General features: G+C 41.3%; 1 protein-coding gene and 1 pseudogene across 1 annotated transcript; both read left to right on the top strand.

Moving 5' to 3' along the window:
• Positions 1–201: 201 nt before the first annotated feature.
• LOC102718571 lies at positions 202–18,021 on the top strand (annotated as a pseudogene).
• A 1,691-nt stretch (positions 18,022–19,712) lies between these two features.
• Positions 19,713–21,705, top strand: LOC121054969 (thaumatin-like protein 1b). The gene is made up of 2 exons (XM_040526238.1): positions 19,713–19,886; positions 20,738–21,705. Exons 1-2 carry the CDS (start codon positions 19,745–19,747, stop codon positions 21,463–21,465), a joined length of 870 nt encoding a protein of 289 aa, XP_040382172.1. The 5' UTR covers positions 19,713–19,744; the 3' UTR covers positions 21,466–21,705.
• Positions 21,706–26,022: the final 4,317 nt, after the last annotated feature.

The following is a 26,022-nucleotide window of genomic DNA, read 5'->3' as shown; positions in this document are numbered from 1 at the left end:
TTTATTGCATCAATTAATATTTACAAAGCGCACCAACAGCGCTCCTCTCAAAATTGTCGATTTAGAATAAACAACTAATCTCTAATTTTCGAATTCTAAATCTTACAAAAAGCACACCAAAAACGTATCTCTCGGTCTCTATTTATATCAAAAATAATCGTGACTAGGCTCAGGGAGGAGCTGAGATCCGAAAAATCGAGGATGCCGGATGACGATGTTGAATATGGGGTGACACATGGTGGAGAAACATCGTGTGAGATGAAGCACATATGTTATACTCTTTTTCTATACGCAATAACGTACATGATATCAATAAGCACATATTAGTAGACATGTTATAAAAGCTCGAGATCGATTAAGATCAAAAGAGCAAACTAGGCTCTGATACCACTTGTAGGATCAAAACAGAGTATAACAGATCTACCAGATGGGAGTAAATGGTAGGTAGAACCAAAACTCAAAAATCTTTTAGTGAAAATAAAAGATTACCTCTGGTTACGCTGCTCCTCATAGTACCTCTAACGCCGCTCCTATGTCACCACCAATCTGGTTAAGTCGTTCCTGAGATTAAATTAATTTCGCCGCTCCTGTGCCACCGATCAGATCATCGGGATCCAGAAAACCATAAGTAGATAAAAACAGAAGACGTAGATTGGATGCTCTCAACATTATTGCATCAATTGATATTTACAAAACGCACCAACAGCGCTCCTCTTAAAATTGTCGATTTAGAATAAACAACTAATCTCTAATTTTCTAATTCTAAATCTTACAAAAAGCACACCAAAAACGTATCTCTCGTTCTCTATTTATATCAAAAATAATGTATCTATGAAACTCCCCGTTGAAATCGTTCGCCGACCCACGCACTCGCACGATATACTTTTGTATCTATGTGTCCAACACGGGCTCTGCCAGCGTGGACGTACTTCGCTGTGTCCCGTACGTACACGCGCAACCAACCGGGCCCATGCATGCTACAGCAAACATATCAGACTCCGCCTATCCGACGCACGCAGACGTCTTGATCAACCTATTGGTCTGCTATGCATGCATGTTTGACCACGTCAAACAGCCATGCACCGTATAACCTAGTACACAGCTACAGCACCCGATGTACTGTAGCAACCTTACCACCATCCAACTTTTCTCCTTTTCTCATCCAATTTCATCACACACGATGTTTCTCCACCATCTGTCACCCTGTAATTAACTTCATCACCCGGCATCCTCGATCGTCCGTACCTCAGCTCCTCCCCAAGCCTAGTTACGATCCTACCGCCGTTGACCGATATTGACGTTCGAGAATCACGACTTTAGTCTAACCATGTCACATGACATCCCGATCATCCAGACCTCGGTTCCTTCTCGAACTTAGTCATGGTCCGCATCCCGACCATCCAGACCTCAGTTCCTCCCTGAACCCAGTCATGGTCCTCACCATCGACCATAGTTGACCTCAAGTTATCTGTACACATAGAGACAAACTAACCGCTTCAGGACACAGATATCGCAATCTAACCCATATTAGTCACACGCACTCACACCAACACCATAATCGTTTATAAACCAAATTTTATCAATTTACAAGCTAATTGTTCGTCACACAATACTGATCATGACTATGATCTTACAAAAGATTGCAATATTTGTGAGTTTATCATATGTGCATTTTATGAAACTAAATAATTATTGCATAGATTCCAATAAACAGTTTTGTTATATACCTAAATGGTTTGTGTGTCCAAAATGCGGTTGTGGACCTTGCTGCCAGATGACTGCATCCTTTGCACAAGAGACATTTTGTGTGCTCCCACGTAACGAACAACTTCGTTGTATGTCAACAAGCTTACAAATAACATTTCTTTTAACATTTCGATAATATCCCTATCATCATTACCTAACTATATATATTTCTCGGGGGAATCCAAGAATGTGCATATTGAATATATGGATCGACAATGTCATTTTGGATTATGATGCCCAAAAAATAACTGAGGATGAAACACATGCAAAATACATGCGAGCGATGGAGCAAGAAGCTTTGATCCAGGCTTAAGGACATATAAGGGTGTCGTAGGCAAGCTCAAGCTTGATTCGTTTCCATACACAAACCCTTATTGTTCCTGTGTGAGACAAGCAATCTTTATTAGCGTATGCTCCCAATGGTTTCATCCATTGTACGGTTCACGAATCGGAAACTAATGACATTATTTTGTTTTTATTACTACCTCTGTTTCATATTGTAAACTTTTTAGTCTTGCTTAAATTTATTCATTGATAAATGTATATAATTTATATATGTGTCTAGATTCATTAGCATTCATATGAATCTAGACAATGCTAGAAAGTCTTACGTTATGAAACGGAGGGAGTATAGTAAAGTTTCTTCTGCATCCCACTCCGTTCTCTTCCCTTCACTACTCTCTCCGTTCGTATTATATGACTTTCTAGGTTTGTCTATATTAATTCATGTATCAATGTATATGTTTTATATATGTATCTAGATTCATTAGTACACATATGAATTTAGGCAATACCAGAAAGTCTTACTAGTATAAATGGAGGGAATAGTATTCTTATTCCTCTATCCTTTCACGAATTTTCTCTAACTATCATTCAGTTTATTGCTTGTGATGCCCGAATTAGTCAATTCCATCGTTCCAAATTGTAGTTAAAACAAAAGGAACGAATTGGCCATGTTGTAAGGGCTCATGTCTTGAACACACAAACCAAGTCCATCAATACCAAACAATGTTTTCAGGTAATACCTCACATATAGCCCATAAACTTTATCCGATCTTTAACAGGTTAGTACTAATATTCATAAATATATATGGGGTCATCTTTTGGCTTGTTGGTAAAAAGAAAAGGCAAACTACATATTTATAAAAAAAATAATTTGTGGATTAAACATTTATATGCGTGTCCATAGCAATTTAAAAGCCAACGCTGAAAAATAAACTGCGTTAAAAAAACTCAAGATCAACTTCAAATTTAAGGTTAAAAAATTAAATTTGGACTTATAAGCATAAGAGAAAAAAGCCAAAAGCTAGGATAAAACTTTCTCAGAAGGTCTATTAATAAAATTATTTATTTAATATGGTCTAAATTATTAAATAAAATCCCCCTAAAAATAAAAAAACACAGACTAGCCATGTGCAAAATAGCATGTCCCCCAAAACACAGACTTTCTCGGATGCTAATGTCTTTTTGCATGCGCCCCCTGTCGCATTTAAAATGGCCATTAGCTAGGCGGCAAAGGGGATGCTTGCAAAATCCCCCATCCGTGGCCCAACGGCCATCTACCCAGGCGTCCTCTCCATCTGACACATCATTAAAAACGTCCAAAATCAAAAAGGTCCAAACTTGGTGTTTGGTGTTTTTTCTTCTTCTTTTTTTAAAAAACACTTTTGGATAAAAACATTGCCCATTTGCGGCCGAGCCTCTTCTCCTCCTTAGCAGGCCGAACCGATCCGGCCCGTAAAGCCCAAATTGGCAGGCCGAACCGATCCAGCCCGTAAAGCCCAAATTGCTCTTGCCCTCGACAACAACTCTCTCTGGCTTTGTCCCGGCGAAGTTAGCCTCCGCTCCCAACTTCCCAAGCTGCCACCCTGGCCTCCGCCTCCTCCTCCTCCCCCGTGTTCACCCTCAACGTCAGCGGCGAGCTTTTCCAGACCACCGCTGCCACGCTATCCCGCACGGGGGCCTCCTCCCAGCTCACCTCGCTCGGCCTGACTCCAGCATCCGCGCCACTTCCTCGACCGCAACCCGCGCCTCTTCATGCCCCTCCTCTCCTTCCTCTGCCACGACCGCCTCGTGTTGTCGTCGGAACCTTCCTCCGCGGCGCTCCTCGCCGAGGCGCGCCATTTCGGGGTGGAGTCTGCGCTCCTCGCCTCGCTCACCCCCTCGTCCGACTTCTCCCGGCTAGCCCTGCAACCCTCGGCGCTGCTCCCGCTCACCGGCCGCGTGGCCCCCTCCGCGGTGGCCATGTCGCCCTCTCCCTACTCGGCCTCTGTCTTCGCCGCGCACGGTGGGGTCGTCACCCGGTTCAATGTGGCGCTCGCCTCGCGCGGCAGCGTGCTCACGCCGCTCCCCACCATTGACTCCCTCGTCGCGGTGTCCCCCACACTTGCCCTCGCCAGCGCACGAGACTTCGCCGGGGTACACCTCTGCCGGTTCCCAGATGATGCCCCCGCCACGGCTAGGGAGGTGCTTTCCTGGCTGGGATCGCCCTCCGCCCCGGTGCTGTCGAAGGCGGCCACTGCCGCCACCGAAGCGTCGTCCCCGTGGCTCTTCGCCAGCTTCAAGTCAGCACGGCGGAACTCAAGCGTTGTGGTGGCATTCGACCTGAATTCCCTCTCTCCTATGGTGGAAATTGGGCGGAAGGAAGTGTACGGTGCAGACGTGGAGGCGGCGATCCGGCATCTAGGCTCAGCTGGCTTGGCGGCCACAATTAACTGGTTCATGGTGGAAGAAGTCCCCCTTTAGAGTACTTCCTCCGTTTCGCAATGTAAGTCTTTCTACCATTGCTTAGATTCGTATACTAATGAATCTAGATACGTATATAAAGTATATATATTTATCAATCAATGAATTCAGGTAAAGTCAAAAGGATTTACAATATGAAATAGAGGTAGTAGTGATCAAGAGATATACCAGCTTTGGGGGAGTGGGACGATCCTGGACAGTCTCAGTTTTTGTTCTTAATGGTGAGTTTGCTGATGCTCAGCCGGCGGATGAGGATCTGCCCCCTGTCAATCATATTCCCCTGCCAGTACCAGCCCCTGAACCACAACAAGCAAATGAAGGTGTGCAAGAGGACGAAGACATGGGTGAAAATGACAATCATGAAGTTCAAGAGGAAGTCTAAGAAGAACATTCTCACAATCTCTGTGCTGTCTCACAGCAAGACTTGGAGGATTGGCAGATTGTTCCAGTCTGTCATCCAGTTGCTTGCATATTCCCTCTTAATGTTGCAGCTGAGGAAGAGATCAATGCTCGTGAAGATATAGCGGCAGTTATGCCATCCTTTGTCGTCTACCCCCAGTTTTGGAAGCTGCTCAGCTTGTGCAAATTCCTTTTGAACGTGCCCCTGGTGAATGGGCCTCAGCCCATCTCATCGGCCTTAGTCCCTTATAGACTGGCCATACATCAGGTTTTCCAATTTGCTTTACTTGCTTCTGCTCTGGTTTGGGCAAAACGAGAACTGGGTCAGCCAACAAGGCCTATCAGTGCAGCCATTGCAAACTATCCCTGCCACAGACATCGACTTGGACTTGTGCTCGGATCCTTTTCAGCATAATACTTCGCCTTCTCTGCTGAAAAGGTGAATATGAAAATAAAGTGGATTTGGCAGAGCAAAGTGAATTTGACAATAAAGTTCTTTGGTTGGATATTCTTCTTGGACAGATTAAATACAAGAGATTTACTGGAAAGAAAACATTTTAGCTCTGCCTATTGGAATAAGTTGGGATGGTCTTGGGATAATTCCTTAGATATTCATCAGAAGGTTCAAGCTCAGCGTGCAGTGATTGTGGACCCCTGTTTTATGGAATTCTTCCTAATCTCCATATGGAATATTTGGAAGGAGAGATATGGACTCATTTTCCAGGGCATTCATCCTACCGTGCAGAATTGGACAAGAATTTTGAAATCTGACCTGAACCTACATTTAATTAGGCTCAAAGAAAGACATAAACCTCTCATGCAATCATGGATAGATCAATTGTAATTTTCTTTTAATCTTCTTTTTCTCCCCTCTTCTTGTAATTAGTTCTTGAAATTTAATGCACTAGAAAGACCACGCGGCTTTGCCGCATTGCAACATAGATGAACCAGTCCATTATATATACCATTGTAATAATTGAAATATTATATATTTGGCAAAACACTTATGTTTCTCTATCGAACTTATGTCTTAACTACGACGATCATTCTTTATTTGTTACAATAATATATCTCCTATAGTTTTCTAAATTTTAATTATCCAACTATTAAAATTGCTCAGTAATCTATATGTGACATTTCATATGGTATTGTTCCATTTATAATTGATTGTCATTTTTTACTTTCATAATAAAATTTAATGCATCCAGTGTGAATAAAATTTAATTCTGATAGATACGGTCCATTTATAATGGATTATATTTTTAGTTTCCTAATTAAATTTAATGCATATATAACTCTAGATAATATTGTTTATATCAATAGTGACAACTAAAAAACATCAACTTTCTAAAAGAGAAAAAAATTAGGGGTGTTGGCTTTCATGCAATAACTAACTTTATACATGATTAAAAATTTATGCGTCAAATACATACGTGAGAGAAAAAGATATAAGAAAAGTAGTGTAGCCAAGTTTATGGTTAATATTATACCTGTTAGCTATAAGTAAGCTATGGCTAGGGGTTGGTTGTACTATTAGATTGCTTAAGTTGATTCCATCTTGTTTTGAAGTAAATTAATAAAGGTACCCGAACATCTGACATCTATACAAACATGCCACGAATCCATTATTAATATAATTATTGTGCTCTCTTTAGCATGTGTATTTCTTATTTATTTATATTTATATATATATACACGCACACTGGATAGTCCTTGTGTTCACCTCAACTTTTTTTGTATTATTTTTTTTCTATTTCTGTTTTAGCTTATTTCATTTTGTGATGAGTATTAATTTAAGATGTAGACGATAAACAGTTATCACGGTAATTTGGTAAAAATTTTAGAGTGAGACATGTAACTATCAAACATTGAATAAAATAAATTACTGACATACACATGCTTTCTGACTTAATCCAAGCAGAAAGAAATAATACTTTAGGGTGCGTTTGGATATTGGTAAAGATAGGATAGGATATAACCATCTATATATTTTTATTTTTAAGGATATGTTAGTTCAGTTTTACGTTAGACTTGATGGATGTGATAATCTAATGTTTTTTATTTGGTGAGATGACAAGATGAGCCTATTGAATTACTAATAAATAATAATATAAATTAATCATCATAGATATTTTCATAATTAGTACAAGTTAACAACAAAATAATCTATGATCACTAATTATCACTAATTTAAACTTCATAATGGCTAATTAATGATAAAATATGCTAATTAAGACTAAGCAATCACTAATGTTCGTAGATTGTTAACGTGATGTTTTAAAAGTACTGTTTGTTCAAAACGTTCTGCATTACTGTTGCTTAGACCATTTATTTCAAGCTATTTATTACATTTATAATGTAAATGGTATGTTTCTTTTACGTGAAACTCAACCATAACAAATTAATTAGCAGTACAAAAAAATTGGCAGCCGTGGGGTTTGGACTTTGGAGCCATGAAAACTGACACTGCCAAAATACTGAGAAGCTGCACCTTTTTTTTTTTGAGGCGGTGTGATTTTTTAATTAAAGAAGTTAAAAGACAGAGAGGCAGGAGCCAACCCACGAGCGAATGAAGGATCTAGAAGTTGCGCTACGTGGCCGTGCTAGTTGCCCGAGAAATTGCAGTGAATTCGGTACTAGAGATACCGTGGGGGCCTACCCACTGTTCATGCTTAAAAAATATTGCTAATGGTGGGTGGTGGGTGCATAGTTTTGAGAGTCGCATCCATGACAATTAAAAACCAGTCTGCACGAAATTCTAGAAGTTATTTTAGTGCTAATCACAAACCAGGGTGATGTCAGGCCCAGAAATTACTCACACGAATGTCTAAACTTAAATGTGTATTAAAAACCCCTGTACAGGACAAATAAACAATGTTGATTAGATAACCATCATTCTAAGAAACAACTGAAAATGAATAAATAATCTAACAAAATGCAGCGAAAAGATAACGTAGACTAGCTCTAGCGTAGTACATTTTTAGTCCATAGGCAACGTCTTGACGGCGGACAGCTTACTCCTGAGAGTCACCTCCATCCGATTCAACCTCTACCTGTGAAGGGAGAAATTATGCAAGACGGAGAACAAACCACGGTACTCAACAAGTAGCACGGAAAAGGAGTAATAAATGATGCATCGGATCCCAAGTATAGGCTAGGGTTATTTGCATAAATCAACATTTAGTAAATACAGAGATTGAAATAGAACAGCCCAGATAAATAAGTAAATAAATAAACAAATAAATACTTTTAAAGTACCAACATCTCTATGCAACGTTACACCACATTGCAACAGGCCCAATCACTACCCAACGTTACACCATGTTCCATTAGTCCCAAACCAAATACAGATTAATGAAGTTATTAAAGGTTCGACTAATTAGCATGAATTTGTCAGTTTGCCCTTAACAGTGGGCACAACTATTCGAATAGGTTTACTTTGATCAAATGAGTACTACTGTACCCACAAGACACAGTTTCACTATATTTGAACGTGCGCCGATGTGCCACTATGACACATCGGATAGAAACCTGTGATAGACCTGTCGCACCACACTGCAGGTTTTCCTTCCTCCTTTAAACCAAGTCATGTAGCCAATTTTGTGCCTAGGCGAATTCGGAAGCAGTATAGACCATCGCAAGGTCCATCCATACTCCATCATGCTTACCCTAGCCTGGGTACGTTGAATAGTTCGTAATTACACTTCAAATCCCAGCGTTGTCTACTTATCACACCCTGAGTTTCTATCCTAAGCCTAAATCACTATCCGGTGTGTTATGCGATAGGTCCTATCACAAGTTCCTATCCGATGTGTCATGGTGGCACGTCGGCGCACGTTCAAGTGTAGTGAAACTGTCTTGTGGGTACAGTAGTACACCTATTTGAATAGTTGTGTCCATGATTAAGGTTGAACTGTTAGATTCACTGTGATTAGTCGAACCGAAAGAAAGAGAGAAATAGAGAGAGTAGGCGACAAAATGTTGAAGGTACTCGCCACCGACGTGGTGGAGGGATGGCGCAGCTCGATCAATATGGCAAGCCTGACGGCGTCCGCCACCGCTGACGCGGCAGAGGGGTAGTGCCGCAGGACTCAAACACCTCCGCTTCCTCCCGCCTCGACTATGCCCCTATCCGAGGTGATGCGACTAAACTACGTCGTAATCGTGTGCTTAATCTACTTCTCTCATCATGCTATCTCCACCAACTGCACGATTCACCCATCCGTCGCCATGGAGGACGACGACTCAAATTTGGAGTAACCAAGCCCTTGTTGCCAATGCGATGGCGACATGGCACCACTGGATCAGCGTCCCAAGCCTCCTTACGAAGAGTGTGTCCGCCACCGCTGACGCAGCAGAGGGGTGGCACCGCAAGACTCGAACACCTTCGCTTCCTCCCGCCTCGCCTTTGCCCCCTCTCTGAGGTGATGCGCCTAGAAAGTGAACAATATCGTCTTTGTGCGTTGAGTATGCTTGTCCCATCACACTACCTCCGCCTACTGTAGGATTTCACCCGTCGTCGTGGAGGATAACAGCTCAATATTAGAGGGACCAAGCCCTTGCCACCGACGCGATGGCAGCAATGCGCTTCTGGATTCCGGCGCGGCTCCCACCCTCGTCCTCCTCTTCATTGATATGGCCAATTCGATAGGGACCTTGCCCCCATATACATTACCCATATCATCGGTGGAGGCTCGTGCACCATGTCCAACTTCGTCGTCGAATTCTACTACGCTGTCAATTCAACCAAGCTTGTGTACTACAACAGGACCCTCTTCCCCTCCTCCTCATGCAGAACTTACTACGCATAAGGATGTCGCATGCAAAGCCCAGAGGACTCCTCCGGTTCCGATGCCTCGATTGGCTAGTATTATGCACAGGTTAGTCCAATCTTCAGAGACATGCCTCTATTTCAGGTCACCCATGATTCGAAGTGTTTTGCTGTACTAAAATGATGTTAAACAAAACTGTATCATGATAGACTTTTTGATACAAATATGTAAGTACTTTTTAGATAATAAATAGTTTTTCTTCTTTATAGTTCACCATGCAAAATGCAATTTTGTTATTTATGCTTTTGTTGCATTTCTGTCATTAAAGTGAGGTGTAATGCTCTTTGGTCCATTCTTCATAATGAGATAAAAACGTATCTAATTCAACTTTATTTTAGGACATTAATTCAACCTGTTGATTTAATTCATAATTAGACAATTCTTCTATACACCACTTTTATTGCAAGAAAATTACCTGAATGTTATCGGTATATATGTTGCATCAGCTTGGTTCTACTGCTTCCAACTCTTGTTGTGCCATTACATATCTTATTAGTGTTGAAACGTAAGTTATTTTTAGTAACATAACACACTGATGTTAATTAACTTAAATCATAAATTGTGGACAAGTGAATCATTAAAAAATCTTATTATCATAACCTAACATTCTGCACACAGTCATTTAGCACATTGTGCTCCCATTAATTGTGTATGTTGGTGCTAATTCTTTTATAGAATTGGTTATGAGCAAGGGAATAGAGGAGTTGCTTTGCTTTGTGTCTTACTAAAGAGGAAAGCTTGAGAGGTGTATGTTGTTAGCTACCTCTCATTCACTTTAATGTGCAAAAGTACATCCACTCTAATCATCCTTGGGTGTCTATTTATAGGCCACCGTCCAACACATTGGATGACTACCTTAAATTATTCTATAAGTAAGTAGATTATTCTAGAACACATGTATATATAAGAATATTATATTTTTCTAGAGATTTTCATATATTTCTACTACTTGCCTACTGTTTCATGAACATTTGAGAGGCTAGAAGTTCCATACAATTCTAGCTATTACTTGATCCTTGCTTCATGAATATTAGTGAGGTTTAGCCATGCATGAGTTGGTTACAAGTTTCAAGAAATAAATTAGCTTTTCAATCATGCATGAGTGATCTAGAGGCTTTAGGAGATGCATTATACACTTAGTTATTCATGAGATATTAAGATGATTCAAGAAAATAAATTAGCATCAACAAACTCTCCCTTAATTCATATCTTGTAAACTTAAATAAGCTCTCTATCACGGAAGAATTTTTTCTTTGATAAAGACTTCAGAAATATGTACGCCAATTGTCGATCTGTTTGACAGAATTCCAACTTAACTTCCCATTGATCAACTACTTCTCGGATATAATGATATTTGATAGCAATATGTTTTGTCCGATCGTGACTGATTGGATTTTCACTGATCGCAATAGCAAACTTACTATCACAATAATTTATTATCGGCTCATCTTGCTTCTCGCCTAGATCTTGTATAATTCTTCTTAGCCAAATAGCTTGTGAGACAGCTTTCGATGTCGCTACGTATTCTTCTCCTGCGGAAGCTAAAGCAACAATATTTTGTTTGTTCGCAGACCAAGAGCACATAACTAAGCCAAGTGAGAAAGCATAACTAGATGTGCTCTTCATATCATCAAGACATATAGCCCAACCATTGTCGATATAGCCAATTAATTTTGATTCTTTAACTGGCTTGTACAAGATTCCATAATCTGCAGTCCCTTTAATATACCGTAAAACTCTTTTTGCAACGGTAAAATTTAACTGACTTGGGCTAGACATATACCTTGATAATAAGCTGGCGGCAAACATAATATCTGGCCGTGTTGTAGTCAAATATAATAAACTTCCAACTAAGCTTCTATAAATTGATGGATCTACCTTTGCAACAAGGGGTTGTGACTGATTTGCAATTCTCCATTTTAAATTTTTTCAAAATATTTTGAGCATATTTCTTTTGTGATATGAATATTCCCTCATCACTTTGATATACTTTCATGCCCAAGAAATAGTGTAGTAAGCCCAAATCACTCATTTCATATGTATTAATCATGTAAATCTCGTCTTCCATGGCCTTTACTCAATTTTTATGTTTTTCAACCTCTTGAAAACTTTATGGCTCAACATGAATAATTGCAAAATTCATGTTGTTCTGATCCTATTTGTTGAGAAGTAGATTCTAATAATTCAATCATACTTCTTACCCATCTTGGAGGTGATTCCGGTATAGGTATAAGCTCATCACTACTTAGGGTTGAGTGTAAACTAGAGCTTAAACTTGACCTTGGACTTGATGACCATGGGCTTGGAGTATGATCTTCTTCTTCATGATTATCACGCATATGTGGTTGGCCTAGTGTGATGGTAGTGGTGGGAAATAATGGATTACTAGCATTTTCTGGAACCTTCCAATCACATCTAGCATTTTCATCAAAAAATCACATCCCTACTGATAATAATTTTCTTTTTCTCTAGATTATAAAGTGTATAGCCTTTGATACCATCAGCATAGCCAATAAATATGCACCGATTACTTCTATTATCAAATTTTACTCTCTTTTGTGCTGACACTTGAGCATAACAAATACAACCAAATATTCTCATATGACCAATGATATTTACCGTACCAAGCTTCAAAAGGTGTATGATTTAATGTTGCCTTTGTAGTACTTCTATTTAAAATATAAACTGATGTATTAACAGCCTCAGCCTAGAAAGATTTAGCATACCTTTGTCTTGAAGCGTAGAATTCACCATATCATTAATTATCTGATTTTTCCTTTCGGCGACACCATTTTATTGAGCACTATAGCGTGTCGTTAACTGTCTTCTTATGCTAGCATTTTCACAATACTTCTCAAATTCTTTGAGATATATTCTCCTCCTTAATCATTATGTAAAACTTTAATTTTTCTATTACTTTGATTTTCCACCATGGCCTTAAACTTTTCGAATGTCTCAAGGGCTGCTGATTTTTCTTTTAGAAAATATATCCAGATCATTCTTGTGTAATCATCAATAAATACGATAAAGTACCAATGACCTCCTTCTGACATTATTGGTATTTTACCAACTATATCAGTGTGCACTAATTTCTAATGGTGCACTTACTCTCCATGCTCCAATACGTGGAAAAGAAGTTCGTATTTGTTTTCCAAATGTACAACCTTCACATGAGTCAGACTTAGGGGTAATAAATGGAAGGCCTTGGACCATGCCTTTTGTCCCAAGTAACTTTAGTGCTCCATAATTGAGATGACTCATTCTCTTGTGCCATAAATTAGAAATATCAACTTCACTTCTGAAAGCCATTGGAGTTGGATGGTTCATCCTTAATAGGAAATTTCTATTATTCTCTATATTTATTTTAGCATCCAGCCAATTATTTTTATCGTCTAATATTTTGCAAGAAAAATCTTTAAAATAAACTACGTAGCCATGTTCTAAAAGTTGTCCAATACTTAGTAAATTTTGCTTTAAATTAGGTACCAGTAAAACATCTTTTATAAATTCTAGACCATCTGCAGTTTGAACAGAAACCGTACCTTTGCATTCACTTTGGGCTATGGTGCCATTAACCATGTGAATTTTTGTATGATAAGACAAATTCATTTCTCAAAAATAATTTTGGATCAGCAGCCATGTGGTTAGTACAACCACTATCAATAACCCAAACATCATCTTTTTCTTCTTGAGTAGTATGATATGAGAAAACCATTTCTTCATATTTTTCTTCTTGTGAAAAATTAGCCCGATTAAATTCTCGAGTTCTGCAATATTTTGCAATATGACCCTTTCTCTTGCACTTGTTGCAAGTTATTTACTTCCAACACATCTGTAGTATGGTTAGATTTTTCGCAAATATCACACCACATATTTGAATTAGACGTTCTTTTTTCTCTTCTTTCTCGACCTTCCTCCTTCTATATAATTTGCCTTCAAAAACCATTTTTCTAAAAATGCGTTGGAAATCCATTTTTCTAAAAATTTCCACGAAACCTTCAGTTTTGAGGCCTAAAACTTAATTTTGACTAAAATATATTTTCAATAGAGCTCCCTTAATATTGAAGTTTCCTTTCTTCGGGAGACTCCACTGAGCTCATTAGTTGTTGAATTGTGATAGACGCTAAATCTTTTGACCCCTCAATTGCAGCAACAATTTACTCATATTTTTCAGTCAGATTGATTAAAATTTTTCTTAACAACCTTTTGATCCTTAATATCTTCACCAAAGAGTCGCATCTGATTAACAATCTCAATAACTCTTGAAAAGTAATTATTTATATTTTCTGACTACTTCATCTGCAAATTTTGAAATTGTCTCCTTAAAGTTGAAGCTTGACGACAAGTACCGTTTCTAATACTTGAAATTCCTCCTTCAACTTGTCCCATGCTTCCTTCGACTTCTTGGTGCCAATAATACGCGAAAATAGATTTTCCACAACTCCTGGTTGGATCAAGAACAAGGCCTTGGCGTCATTCATCCAGTTCTCCACCAAAGTTTTTTTCTATTCCTCCAAAGGATTGTCTTCTGTGGAATACTACTTGTAGTCATTCTCAACAATATCCCAAAATCCTTCGGATAGCAGCAGCGTCCGCATCTTGATACTCCATACATCATAATTTCCTCCTGCAAAGACAGAAATCATAGACTTGAAGCCATACCTGTAGCTGCAAATAGCAATGTCGATATGCCATGCTCCTACTATATGGCCGACTTGAATCTGGGCACTCTGATACCAGTTGTTGGTGCTAATTACTTTGTAGAATTGGTTAGGAGCAAGCGAATAGAGGAGTTGCTTTACTTTGTGTCTTACTAAAGAGAAAAGCTTAAGAGGTGTATGTTGTTAGCTATCTCTCATTCACTTCAATGTGCAAGATTATGTCCATGAAAGTGCATCTAGCCCCTAAACCGGGTTTTAGATGATTAATGACAATCCTAGTCAAAGCGTGTGTGCGCTAACAATTTGTGGATGCAGTGAAGTTAGAAAAGTTTGACTCAAGCACGAAATGCGCAAATTCGATTAAAGCGAGAAGTGCTTCAAAAGGAGAAAGGCGAACGAAATCGAAGCGATAGAAGGCGTTTTTTTTTCTTTTTCGCTTTGAGTCATAGGACAATTCGTACTATTAAGAGGGGTCACCAAGTTACTACATGCATCTGTGAGAGAGTAATAAGTGGTAGAGGCTTCTATGAGTGAAATTCCAGAGAGCCTGGACCGAGCAGTTCGGTAAGGACAGACAGTCTGGCCCTAGGCTACAGCTAGAGTATAAGTGCTGGCCGGATGGTTTGGCCCTTGGGCCCAGACAGTCCGGCCCATGTAATTTTATCCAATGACTAGTTAATGTTTGACAGCCCTATATAAGTTATCTCGGGATTCTAGCCATTGGTGAGGCTTCTAGTTTAAACAGTAGGGTTCCTAGGTGTGTTCTAGCCCTTCCCAAGTCTCCCCCACTAATCCTAACACTTACTAGAGTGATTAATGCAAGGATCAAGCCTAGGTTGTAAGGTTAGGGATTAGTGAGTGATCATGAGTGTTCTTGAGTGACCTTGTCCATTGTTGAGTGATCTTGAGCGACCAATGGATGCATGTGGAGACGTGCAGGCCTATTACTCTGGGAGTTCACACTCCTAGACGGATAGGTGTCACCTCCAAGCTTTGTGGATCGCTCGAGATCAAGTTTGTCAAGGTTGGTATCAAACCTCTGCAATGAAATAGGTAACTTTTCTAGTGTATTTTTGTGCTTCTTCTTAGAAGGTTGCAGGGTAGAGCGTGTTACAACTTAGGTCTAGGCAAGGCGACTTGATCTTGACCTTGGTGGTTGATCAAGGGCTTGCTAGCGCCTAGGGGTGAACTTGGAGACCCGCGTTGGCCTTGTGTGAGGAAGCCAAGAGAGGAAAAGGATCAAGAGGGATCCCGCTCAGTGGAGCGCCTCAACAGAGAGTAGGATCGAAGAATCCGAACTTCGGGTAAAAATCTCTCGTGTCCATCTTTGTGTGTTTCTTGGTTTCCTGTTGTTCATGTGATTTTTCTGAGTTCATCTTTCACACACACACTGCACGTTCCCAGGAACTTCACCAAGAAAGGAGCACTGAAAAGTCTCTCTTTTCACCGACCAGACGATCTGGTGTTCATCGTTAGACAGTCCGGCCAAAGCTCTCGGCCCAACCCGAGATCCTTGATCGAACGGTCCGGTCTTACTGACCGCTACGATTTGAAGAATTTTTCAGAACACCTATTCACCACCTCTCTAGGATATCTCCCTAGGACTTCGATCCACTCCACTCATCCTTGGGCGCCTATTTATAGGTCACCATCCAACACAATGGATGGCTAACTTAGATTATTCTATACCACATGAACACATATAGAAATATTACATTTTTCTAGAGATTTCCATATATTTCTACAACTTGGCTATTGTTTCCTGAACATTTCAAAGGCTAGAAGTTTTCGTACATTTCGAGCTATTACTTGATCCATGCTTCATGAATATTGGTGAGGTTTAGTCATGTATGAGTTGGCTACAAGTTTTAAGAAATAAATTAGTTTCTCAACCATGCATGAGTGATTTAGAAGCTTCGAGAGATGCATTATCCTCTTAGTTATTTATGAGGTATCAAGAAGAAAGGAATTAGCTTCAATAGTGTATGCTAGTCTAGATATAATCTTAAACAATATCAAGCAAAAGCAATATATACCTGTAGACACTTGTCAAGATAGGTTGATTGGTTACTCACATGACTAGAAAGGTCTTGTGTAACGTATTAATCTTCAAGTTCGTGTACTATAACTCGTAGTTTACTTCTTTTAAAGTACTGTGTTCACTACTTCACCCATTTATGCTTACCTTTGTTCTTCATCATAAATCTTTACATCTGTTCTTTTCCAGTCATGTTCAACCGTGAATGTTTGATTCTTAGCTATTCTCTTCGGGTAAATACTTTTCAGAGTCATTTGAGAAGTAGATCTAACCCTTTTGGTCTTTCAGATTTTAAGTATGTTTGCATATTTACACTAATTTATAAACAATCAGCTTACATAGATGATATATTTCTGAAAGTCTCATATATTCTGCTTCCTCTCTAGCAATTTTCTTCTCGTCTTATATTTTATATTCTCGAAATTGCAACATAGCAGATTCAACACTTTTGTCCTTTTTCTTTTAATTTCTATTCTCTAAATTGCACCGTAATTATTCTAACTCATCTTATGTGTGCTTTTTATTGACCCTTAGTTATTTGTTGTGCATCTACAAAGACAAACACTCTCTGAATAATTGCTACCATGCATTAGAGTTTGTAAAGACATAACCTATCCTGAAGTCGGTACAATCACGGGATACACTTCCTGAATTTGATAGATGGGTATACTAGGAGTGGTTCAGGCCTACCATCACAAGCCTTCTTGAATCTATAAATGATCATCATTTACTAGACTTTGAGTTCCTACAATTCAATGTAAACAACGTTAGGATCTTGTGCAATATTAATGCAGCTGAGTTTTCATCTGTAACCAAACTCTGCTGCAAGAACAGAGAAGCAACCATTCAGAGAAAAAAAAGGAATTACTATGATGCAGCAAGAGTGTTGAAACAAATGATTAATGCAGCAATTGACAACTCAGCTATTGTCTAGTCGAAGATGTCAGAATATATAAGAGATTTGCAGTAGGTGCTTAAAACTTTTTATCTGAGGAAAGTTGTTAATCCACACAATAGCGTTGTCTACAGGATCTATCGACTTGGAGGCGGCACGGCGGAACTAAAGCACTATGGTGGCGTTCAACGTGAATACCCTCTCTCATGTGGAAGAAATTGGGTGAAAATAGGTGTACGGTGCAGACGTGGAGGCGGCGATCCCAGCATCCAAGCACAGCTGGCTTGGCGGCCATAATCTTCTGCTCATAGCCGGGTCGCACTCTGGGCCGGCAAGAGTTGTGGGGGACATTTGCCTCTGGGATGTCCGGGTGAGCACAAGTGTGCTTATGTGGGGAGTTAAGGGACAAGTAAAACTACTTCGCGGATATCGCCGCATCAGACACACTCTCATCGTTGTTCAAGGTGAGGCAGCATCTGGTGAAGTGTTCATGTCTGACTTGAGAATGATCAATGGTGGTGGCATTGGCATTGAGTCGTGGTTGTGCATTGGAGATGGGTAGAAGGCAGCAGCTGTAGCATCAGCAGGCAGAAAGGAGGGGGCAGCAGCTGCAGGATCGAGTGCTACCTCAATTGGTTGTTTGTGGCATGTGGTGGAGAGGTTGAGGTTTGGACACAGGTGGAACTAACTGATTATGGGTTTTAGAGTAGTTTCCTAAACATATGATGCATGTAATTTGTCATAAACAAAGAATTGGCCCAATTTTAAGTAGCTCTCTTCCTTTTTGTAATTAAGGTATTCATTTGGATTCCTGAAAGCTTTGCTTCTAAAACCAGCTCATAGTCATCATATATGGTCATTTGATTTAGGATGTCTAGAAGCTTATCATATTTGTAGCATGACTTGAGAATCTGTTACAACACAATTTGCAGTTTTCTACATGCTTAATGCTCTGCACAGTGCTGTCCTTTTGGTTGGTTAGATGAGCACATGTTAAGTGATGTGAACCAACATGGCATCATGTGAACAATCTAACCATGCAATATTTCAATTCTAGTTTTTTTTTTCTTGGAATTTGGTTCAGGATCTAACAGATCCTGAGATTTCATACAGAAACCGTCTCCAAAAAAAGCCACCAAATTAACCTCACAAGCACAAATAAACATCTGGAGTTCTGTATATAGAAAATCATGTTTGTTGACACATTATATCGTATCAAAACCTACATTACAATTTAATTGCTTTTTGTTGGAGCTGGGGTCAAATATGAAAAATTTCAGTATTTTAGATTTTTCTTGTGCATATGCATTATGATATTTTTCATGCCATTTTCTTCACTAACCACCTTAAGGCCCTACTGAACCAATGAATTATGGAAAAAATTAATTCCAATGTAAAAAATTATATGAGAAGCCTTTGGATAGTGTCAGGCATATTATAAGGACATGAAATTTAAAAGCATAGAAACGGAATGCCATCCCATGTCCTATAAAATCCTACAGGATTCCGAAATATATGATATTAGTGGATTGTTCATGAAAGCATCAGAAAATGGTGGGAAACATATGTTGATGAGAGGGTGAAGAGAGAAAGGGGGTGTGTATTCGCCTTCCCAAATAAAAAATAACAACAGGAATAACAAGAGGTATGAGAAATTACTAGGAATGTGTTATCCTTGTTCCTTCATTTGAAATAACTCTTGTGTGGAGAACTTTGTAGGACTAAAATCCTATCCTCTGAGATTCCTTTAAAAATCCTATAACACAAAAGCATGTTGAGGAATTCTGACATAGGGTGTTTGTAAATTATTTAGAATTTTAATGCATCTCTCTAATTCTCTTCCCGTTCTCTCCTAAATTTAGTCAAGTTTAATTCAATCTCAAAATTCTTATATACTTTTGTAATAAGGCATCCAGACACCTCTTTTATGCAATTCACTTGCTTTTTATCTTCTCTGTAATATTCAATAAGCTACAGAATTCATGTTGAATCTTTTCCTTGCCTGTTTTGAGGATTTTGCATTACAAAGCTAGCCAAACTAAAATTTGTATTGTTGGGATGGTCAGTTTGTCCAGCCTCCCTAATCCAATAAAACATTGCATACAACATACATATCAAAACTATCCTTATTTTCTATTTTTGTTGCAAATGCATGTGAAAGTTTGTAGTTCTACGGAACACCATGAACCTGAAAACTATGGGGGAAAACGCAAATTAGTTTTGACTTCTCCTTTTGTTTCAGTCGGCAGGGTAAGGCTGTAATTCCCTATTATTACGCTGATGATTCATCCAATCTTTCAATTTAGTAACACATTTACACAAAAGGAGGATTGCGTACGTGCTTACACGTATACGCTAACAGATTAGGGTACTATTTATGTGTATCTACGTTCAGATACCGCACCAGGGGACGCCAGGGAGCGTATATATGTGGAAACTATTAGAAGAAGAAGCAGAACAACTCCATTCAGGTAAAGAGAGGGTTCGGTCGCAGAAGCCAGGATCCATGACCATGGTCGGGGGTGTACCGGCCGCCGCCGCCTTCTTCATCCTCTTCCTCGGTGCCAATGGTATGTGATCAACGGAATCTGCCTGTGTTTTTCTTTTAGATAGATCCACCAGTGACCTGTGTTTCTTCAGTGGTTGAATGGTTTCCCATGAAATTTGTGTGCAAATGGGGCACATAGGAATTCTGATACCAGCATCGACCCACCTGCCATGCATTAGGCGTACCATATGATGTCCTGAACAACTGTGGGTGATTGCCCTGTTCTTTTCATGAATTGTTGCTTCCCCTGGTTAATCGTAATGATCACGGGTCGACCTACAATCCACATAGGTCTTAACTTTTAACTTTTAGTCCTTTACGTTTAACCACATGAAGCTTTTAGTTTTTCACCTAGATTGACATGTTTACATGACGTATGGACGTTATACTCCTGCAATTGGGACTGTCATGCTTTTCATGCTTGTTCACAATCCATACACACAGGCCGGGTTTTTTTTTTTTTTGCTGAGTTATCTCCCTCCGTGCCTCTCTTGATTTGTTTTTTCATACTCTTTTCTAGGAGTATAAGAAAGATATGTAGCTAGCCTTGATGTGCATAAACTGCATACATGTGCGTTTCTAATCGAGATACTGCTATACGTACTTTAAAAATTCTTATATAACTCTTATAAACAAAAAATCTTAGCGTTTTGATCTAGTCAATTGGTAGTTATTAAAAATCAAGATGCAACCATAGTTTGCCAGGTCAATTTTCTAAAGAATTTGTAAGACTATTTTTTACGTTCCGTCAACCATCTATTTGCATCTTAGATCCATGCATGTAGGTTGATACTGGCTAGCTTGGGTTTGATTTCTAAGAGTTGGGTTTGAGTTTTGAGTCTTTTGACACATGCTATTGCTAGTGACCTCCAGGTGCAACACAAGTCAAGTTCACGTTCCATAACAACTGCCCGGAGACCGTCTGGCCGGCGACGCTGTCCTCGGCGGGCCACCCGCCGTTCCCGACGACCGGCTTCGCGCTGCCGCCGGGGGCCTCGCTCTCCGTCGCCGCCGTCACGCCTACGTGGTCGGGCCGGGTGTGGGGACGCTACCGGTGCGCCACCACCTCGGGGGGCGCCAGCGGCAGCCGCTTCTCCTGCGAGTCCGGCGACTGCGGGACGGGCCAGGTCGCGTGCAACGGCGCCGGCGGCGCCCCGCCTGCCACCCTCGCCGAGTTCACCCTCGGCGGCGGCCTCCGCGACTTCTACGACGTCAGCAACGTGGACGGCTTCAACCTGCCGGTCGAGGTGCGCCCGGAGGATCTGCAGGACGGCGCGCGCTGCCGGACGACGTCGTGCCCGGCGGACATCAACCGCGTGTGCCCTGGCGAGCTGGCGGTGCGAGCGGCTGGCGGCGGCGCGGCGGCGGCGGCGGCGGTGGCGTGCAAGAGCGCGTGCCTGGCGTTCGGGACGGACGAGTACTGCTGCCGCGGGCGGTTCGCGTCGCCGGCGGCGTGCGGTCCGAGCAGGTACTCGAAGCTGTTCAAGGCGCAGTGCCCGCAGGCATACAGCTACGCGTTCGACGACGGGAGCAGCACCTTCACCTGCGGCAACGCCACCGGATACCGCCTCACCTTCTGCCCCGCCGCCGCCAACAACTAGCTAATCATGCCGCCTGCAGGCCGGTGATCGATCGATCTATCATTCGCCCGATTATTTTAGTCGAAGGAACTCGAATATATTACTCAAAAGATCGGTGTTGTACTCGTGTAGTAATCCATTATTTGGGGGTAAAAGAAGACACTAATCCATTAGTGTCAACCTATCTATTGGCTTATATTCCTATATGCTAAAATTTAAATTTTCAAACTTAATTTTAGATTAAATTTTAGAGTTTTTTTATCCCAGTTTATTTTTCAGTTTTGTCTTTTAGATTGCTAAGAGCACAAATTATTTTTCATTTGTATTTTTAACATTAAATTTAGATAAATTTTACCTTTTTATCGTGGTTTATTTTTTCAACTTTAATTCGCTAAGTACAAACATAAAAATTTCATTCATAAAATATTTTTTTATTTGTAAATGTGATGTAATCACCCTCTATGGCTTCTTGTGTATATATATGTTTCAAGAGAGACGTAAGCAAAGCATGTCCTGAGTTTCATTATTTGAAATCTTCTGTGGGAATAAAGCATATTTTAAGCATCGGATTATGTTGTATACAACTGCGTGGGGGTAATCAACGATGTATACATTTTAAACTTGAAGCGCATATCCACACATTGAAAGAAATAAGCCTAAGGCCTCCTTTGATCCAAAGGAAATTTATAGGAATTTTAGAGAATTTCATTCCTATAGAAATTTTTCCTATAAAGCTCTTTGAATCAAAGGAATAAAGTCAATAAATTTTTCCTACACGTAGACATGATTGATCTAGTGTTGGTGCTAAACATATATGCGCTACCAGCGTGTCAAGTATATAAGAACATATATATTTATAGTACAAGATTTAAAAGAATATACCCAGAGGATGCAGAGAGACCTCCGGCTGCAGCACTGCTCCGGCTGCTGACTTTCGCTACCGCTGTTGGTGTCGCCATTGTCGAAAGTCGTCATGTCAAAGTAGTTGTACATGAGCAGTGCCATGATGCCATGAAGTAGAACATCAAAAAGAATAGAACGTGAACCACCAACCAGTCACACAAAAGCAGCGTTCCATGAAAACTGTGGATAGAGGACGCTATATCGGTATTTAATAATCACACATCAATTGGAGAGTGTGTGCATGTGTGTATACATATATCATGAACATAAGAAACAAACTAGTGATATATCAATAGACATGTAATTTAAGAGAGATTTAGTTGTATTCAAAAAGCCGGTATCTCGTTCCAATTTAACTTAAATTAAGAAATAATATAGTGTACCATTCATTACATATCACGACTCATAAGAATACATAATTAAAGGAGACAAAGCAACTAATGAACCTGTCATTTGTTATTGTCATTTGAAGGACCAACCACATTGACCTCATGGTCACGCTATACCGGCTGGTAAATCAAATTGCGGATTGCAATAGCGGGCAGTGCTGGATCTAGCCAACGAGATTAGGGGGTCTGAACAAATTAGATAGAGTTTTAGCCTCCATTTCTACTGATCTTTGCCATAAAATTTTAAGGAGTTTTCGCGGGGGCTCCAATAGCTTTAACAGGGGTAACGGTGGCTCGAGACCCCGCCACCTCCATGTTGGATCTGCCACTGATAGCGGGCTGCTATAACAAATAGTGGTCCCTAAGTTCCAACCCGCTATATTCAGCCCACTACTGATAGTATTAGTATTAGAGGGTCGTTACCGCTATAGTGGTCGCCACGACCGCTATTTATTACCTTGCGTATAGATACTTAGTCAAGTGGGATTTCAAAAGCCTAGTGGAAGAACGGTGTCTCACTAGATACCTCTCAAGGATGACGAACATAGATATGAAGACAAAGACATACCATCACGAGTAACTTCGACATTGTGAAATTAAAAGGGAGTAATGGTGATCACACTATTAGAGGATAGTCAATCGCTTAAATCAATTTGTGCACCATTAGGAGTGACAATTATTCAGTCCAAAAAAAGGGAAACATCTAGGTGTAGTGCACCCATGGATCTGAGTAGGACTCTTGTGGGCATTGGATGCCTAGTTTTAGTTCTTATAATACACATAGGCAAGGAGGCTGGTTCGATGAGTGAGAAAGCTCCGGTCGTCCTTACATCCACACACAATGTTCCTTTCCTGGATATGTGGATACTAGTAGAGCACATTTTCTGGACGTGTAGATACTAGTAGAGGCGCCACTAGATTGCAATGCTAGTGGCACGGTTGTGTCATGAGGTGTGATGCGGATCTATTTACTACAAGAAATATGACCTTCTGTGATGAATTCCTCATAACATCGAAGCTATTCGTCATTACCACATTCCATTGTATGATGTTTATAATGAGATGGGGTGGCTTAGTGATGAAAAGTAATTGTTCGTCATTAATACCAACTAGAAATCGTCATAAAGTATTTCAATGGGACATTGTGATGAATTTTAATTTGTCATAAGGGCAAAAAGCAAACGCCATAAATTTATATAATGCATTTCTAGAAAAATGTATTAAAAGTTGAAGAAATTTAATAAAGTGAATTGATAAGGAAACTAAAATTTTCCCTTAAAAATCATGGCCGAAAATTTTTTTGTAATATTCAATGTGGTCTAAATTATTCTCTGAAATTTTATGTGAATTTTCTAAGCTCAATAACTAATTTTAATACCACAGTGCATTTAACACATTAAAATAAATTAAAATCCTTTATATGTTCTTGTGTGTTGTCACACCCGAAGTTTTATCCCAAGCCTAAATTCGTAAAAGAAATTCGTAAATAATAATTGGCTTAATTAACTCAGGAAAAATACCTCTAAAGAAATTAATTTAATTAAATCAAGCTTCGCAGAAGTATAAAATTTTGCCAAGCAAATTAATTTAAAATTCGGCAAAAGTGGGGCTTTCCTTTTTCCCTCATTTTTTCCTTTCTTTTCCCTTTCCTTCTCAAATTGGGTCGAAGTCCAATTTTCCTCCTTTCTTCTTCTTTTTCCTTTTTCTTTTTCCTCTCCTCCTTCTCGGGCCGGCCTAGCCGAGCCGGCCCATCTCCCCTTACTCTAGGCCGGTCGGCCCATCTCCCCTTCCTCCAGGCCGGCCCAGCCGAGCCGGTCTCTCCCTCCCCCTCCGCGCGCCTCCCTCTCCGCCCCGGCCCAGCTTCCGCACCCGTCGGCCTAGCCGCTCGCCCGCGCGGCCGAAGTCCGCTTCGCCTCCCTCCCGGCCAAACCGAGCCCGCGTCGGCGCTGTGGCCGAGCCAGACTCCGCCGCCGCGCCCGCAACCGCAGCCGCAAAATCCGCGCCGCGCCCGACTCAGACTCCACAACCGCCGCCCCGCCCTAGCCGGCGCCGCCACCCTATAAAATCCCTGCCTCACCGCCCCGCCGCCATTTTCCCCTCTCCGCCCGAGCTGCCGTCGCGCCCAAGCTCTGTCGCCGCCACCATCCAATCTCACCGCCTGCCATCGGATTACCTCGTCATCGGCCGTCATCCCCTGTCCCGCCTCCTCGTCAACCCTCCACCGCCTTCGCCTCCGCCGGTGAGCGTCCCCACCTTCCTCTCTTCCTCTCCCACATCCTCGCCATCGCCGTCGGGCTACCCGCCACCGTCGCCGAGCGCTGTGGGCCACCGGTCTTCACCGTCAGACCGCCACCCCACGTCGCCGCCGCCACGCCGACGTGGTTACGCGCCCGCCTTCCCGCGAGATCGCCTCTTGTTCTCGTGCGCCGTCGCCGGCATCCCCGTCGCGTCGCCGCTGTGCGCCGCATTCGCCGTCGTCCCGGCCGTGCGTGGTCGCGCCGTCGCCGCCGCCGGTCATCGGTCGTCGCCGCCGCGCCGTCGCCGCCACGCCCTGCACCGTCGCCGTACGCGACGCTGTCGCCGGCTGTCGTCGCTTGCCGCCAGCCGAGCGCCTCCCTCCCCGCTCCCCTGCTCTCCCTCTCTTACCGACGGGCCCCACCCATCGGCCTCACCCTCTCTCCCTCGCCCCATGGCCCACCTGGCAGTCGCTAGCCGGCCATCCCCCCCTCTCTCTCTTCCGTGCGGGCCCCAGCTGTTAGCCTGGCCAACCCCTCCTCTCCTCTCTCCTCTCCTCGGGCCCGCCAGTCAGCCTCTCCTCACCCTCTCTCCCTCACCGACAGGTGGACCCCACCTGTCGGCGCGCCTCCTCTCTCCTCGCTGACGTCAGCAGCCCTATTAATTGCGCAATAATTGATTTAGGACTTTTCTGTTTAGTTAAAAAACCCAAAAAACTTCTAAAATTCATATCTAATTCATCTAGTCTCCGTTTCGGCCCATTCAAATTTCATTAAATTCATAAAATTATCAAGAATCCATTAAAAATAATCATGTTTAGCTCAGAATAGCTGTAATAATGATTCATTACCCGGTTCGGGTTAATGCCAACTAAAAATAATCATGTGGGTGCACGGTTTTGAGAGTCGCTCCCATGGTAAGTAAGGACCGGTTCGCAGGAAACCCTGAAAATTATTTCCATGCTAACCACAAGCCCGAATGGGCAACGGTGGGATTTGAAGTGTAATTGCGAACTATTCGACTTACCCAGGCAAGGGTGAGCATGATGCAG

This window comes from Oryza brachyantha, chromosome 7 (assembly GCF_000231095.2).
Source record: "Oryza brachyantha chromosome 7, ObraRS2, whole genome shotgun sequence".
Taxonomy (NCBI): domain Eukaryota; kingdom Viridiplantae; phylum Streptophyta; class Magnoliopsida; order Poales; family Poaceae; genus Oryza; species Oryza brachyantha.
This window is presented reverse-complemented; position numbering and strand designations above follow the sequence as displayed.

Coding starts and splice junctions, on each gene's coding strand:
- LOC121054969 (XM_040526238.1), top strand. CDS start 19,745: ATGTGGAAACTATTAGAAGAAGAAGCAGAACAACTCCATTCAGGTAAA. Junction 19,887..20,737: donor CCTCTTCCTCGGTGCCAATG/GTATGTGATCAA, acceptor AGTGACCTCCAG/GTGCAACACAAGTCAAGTTC.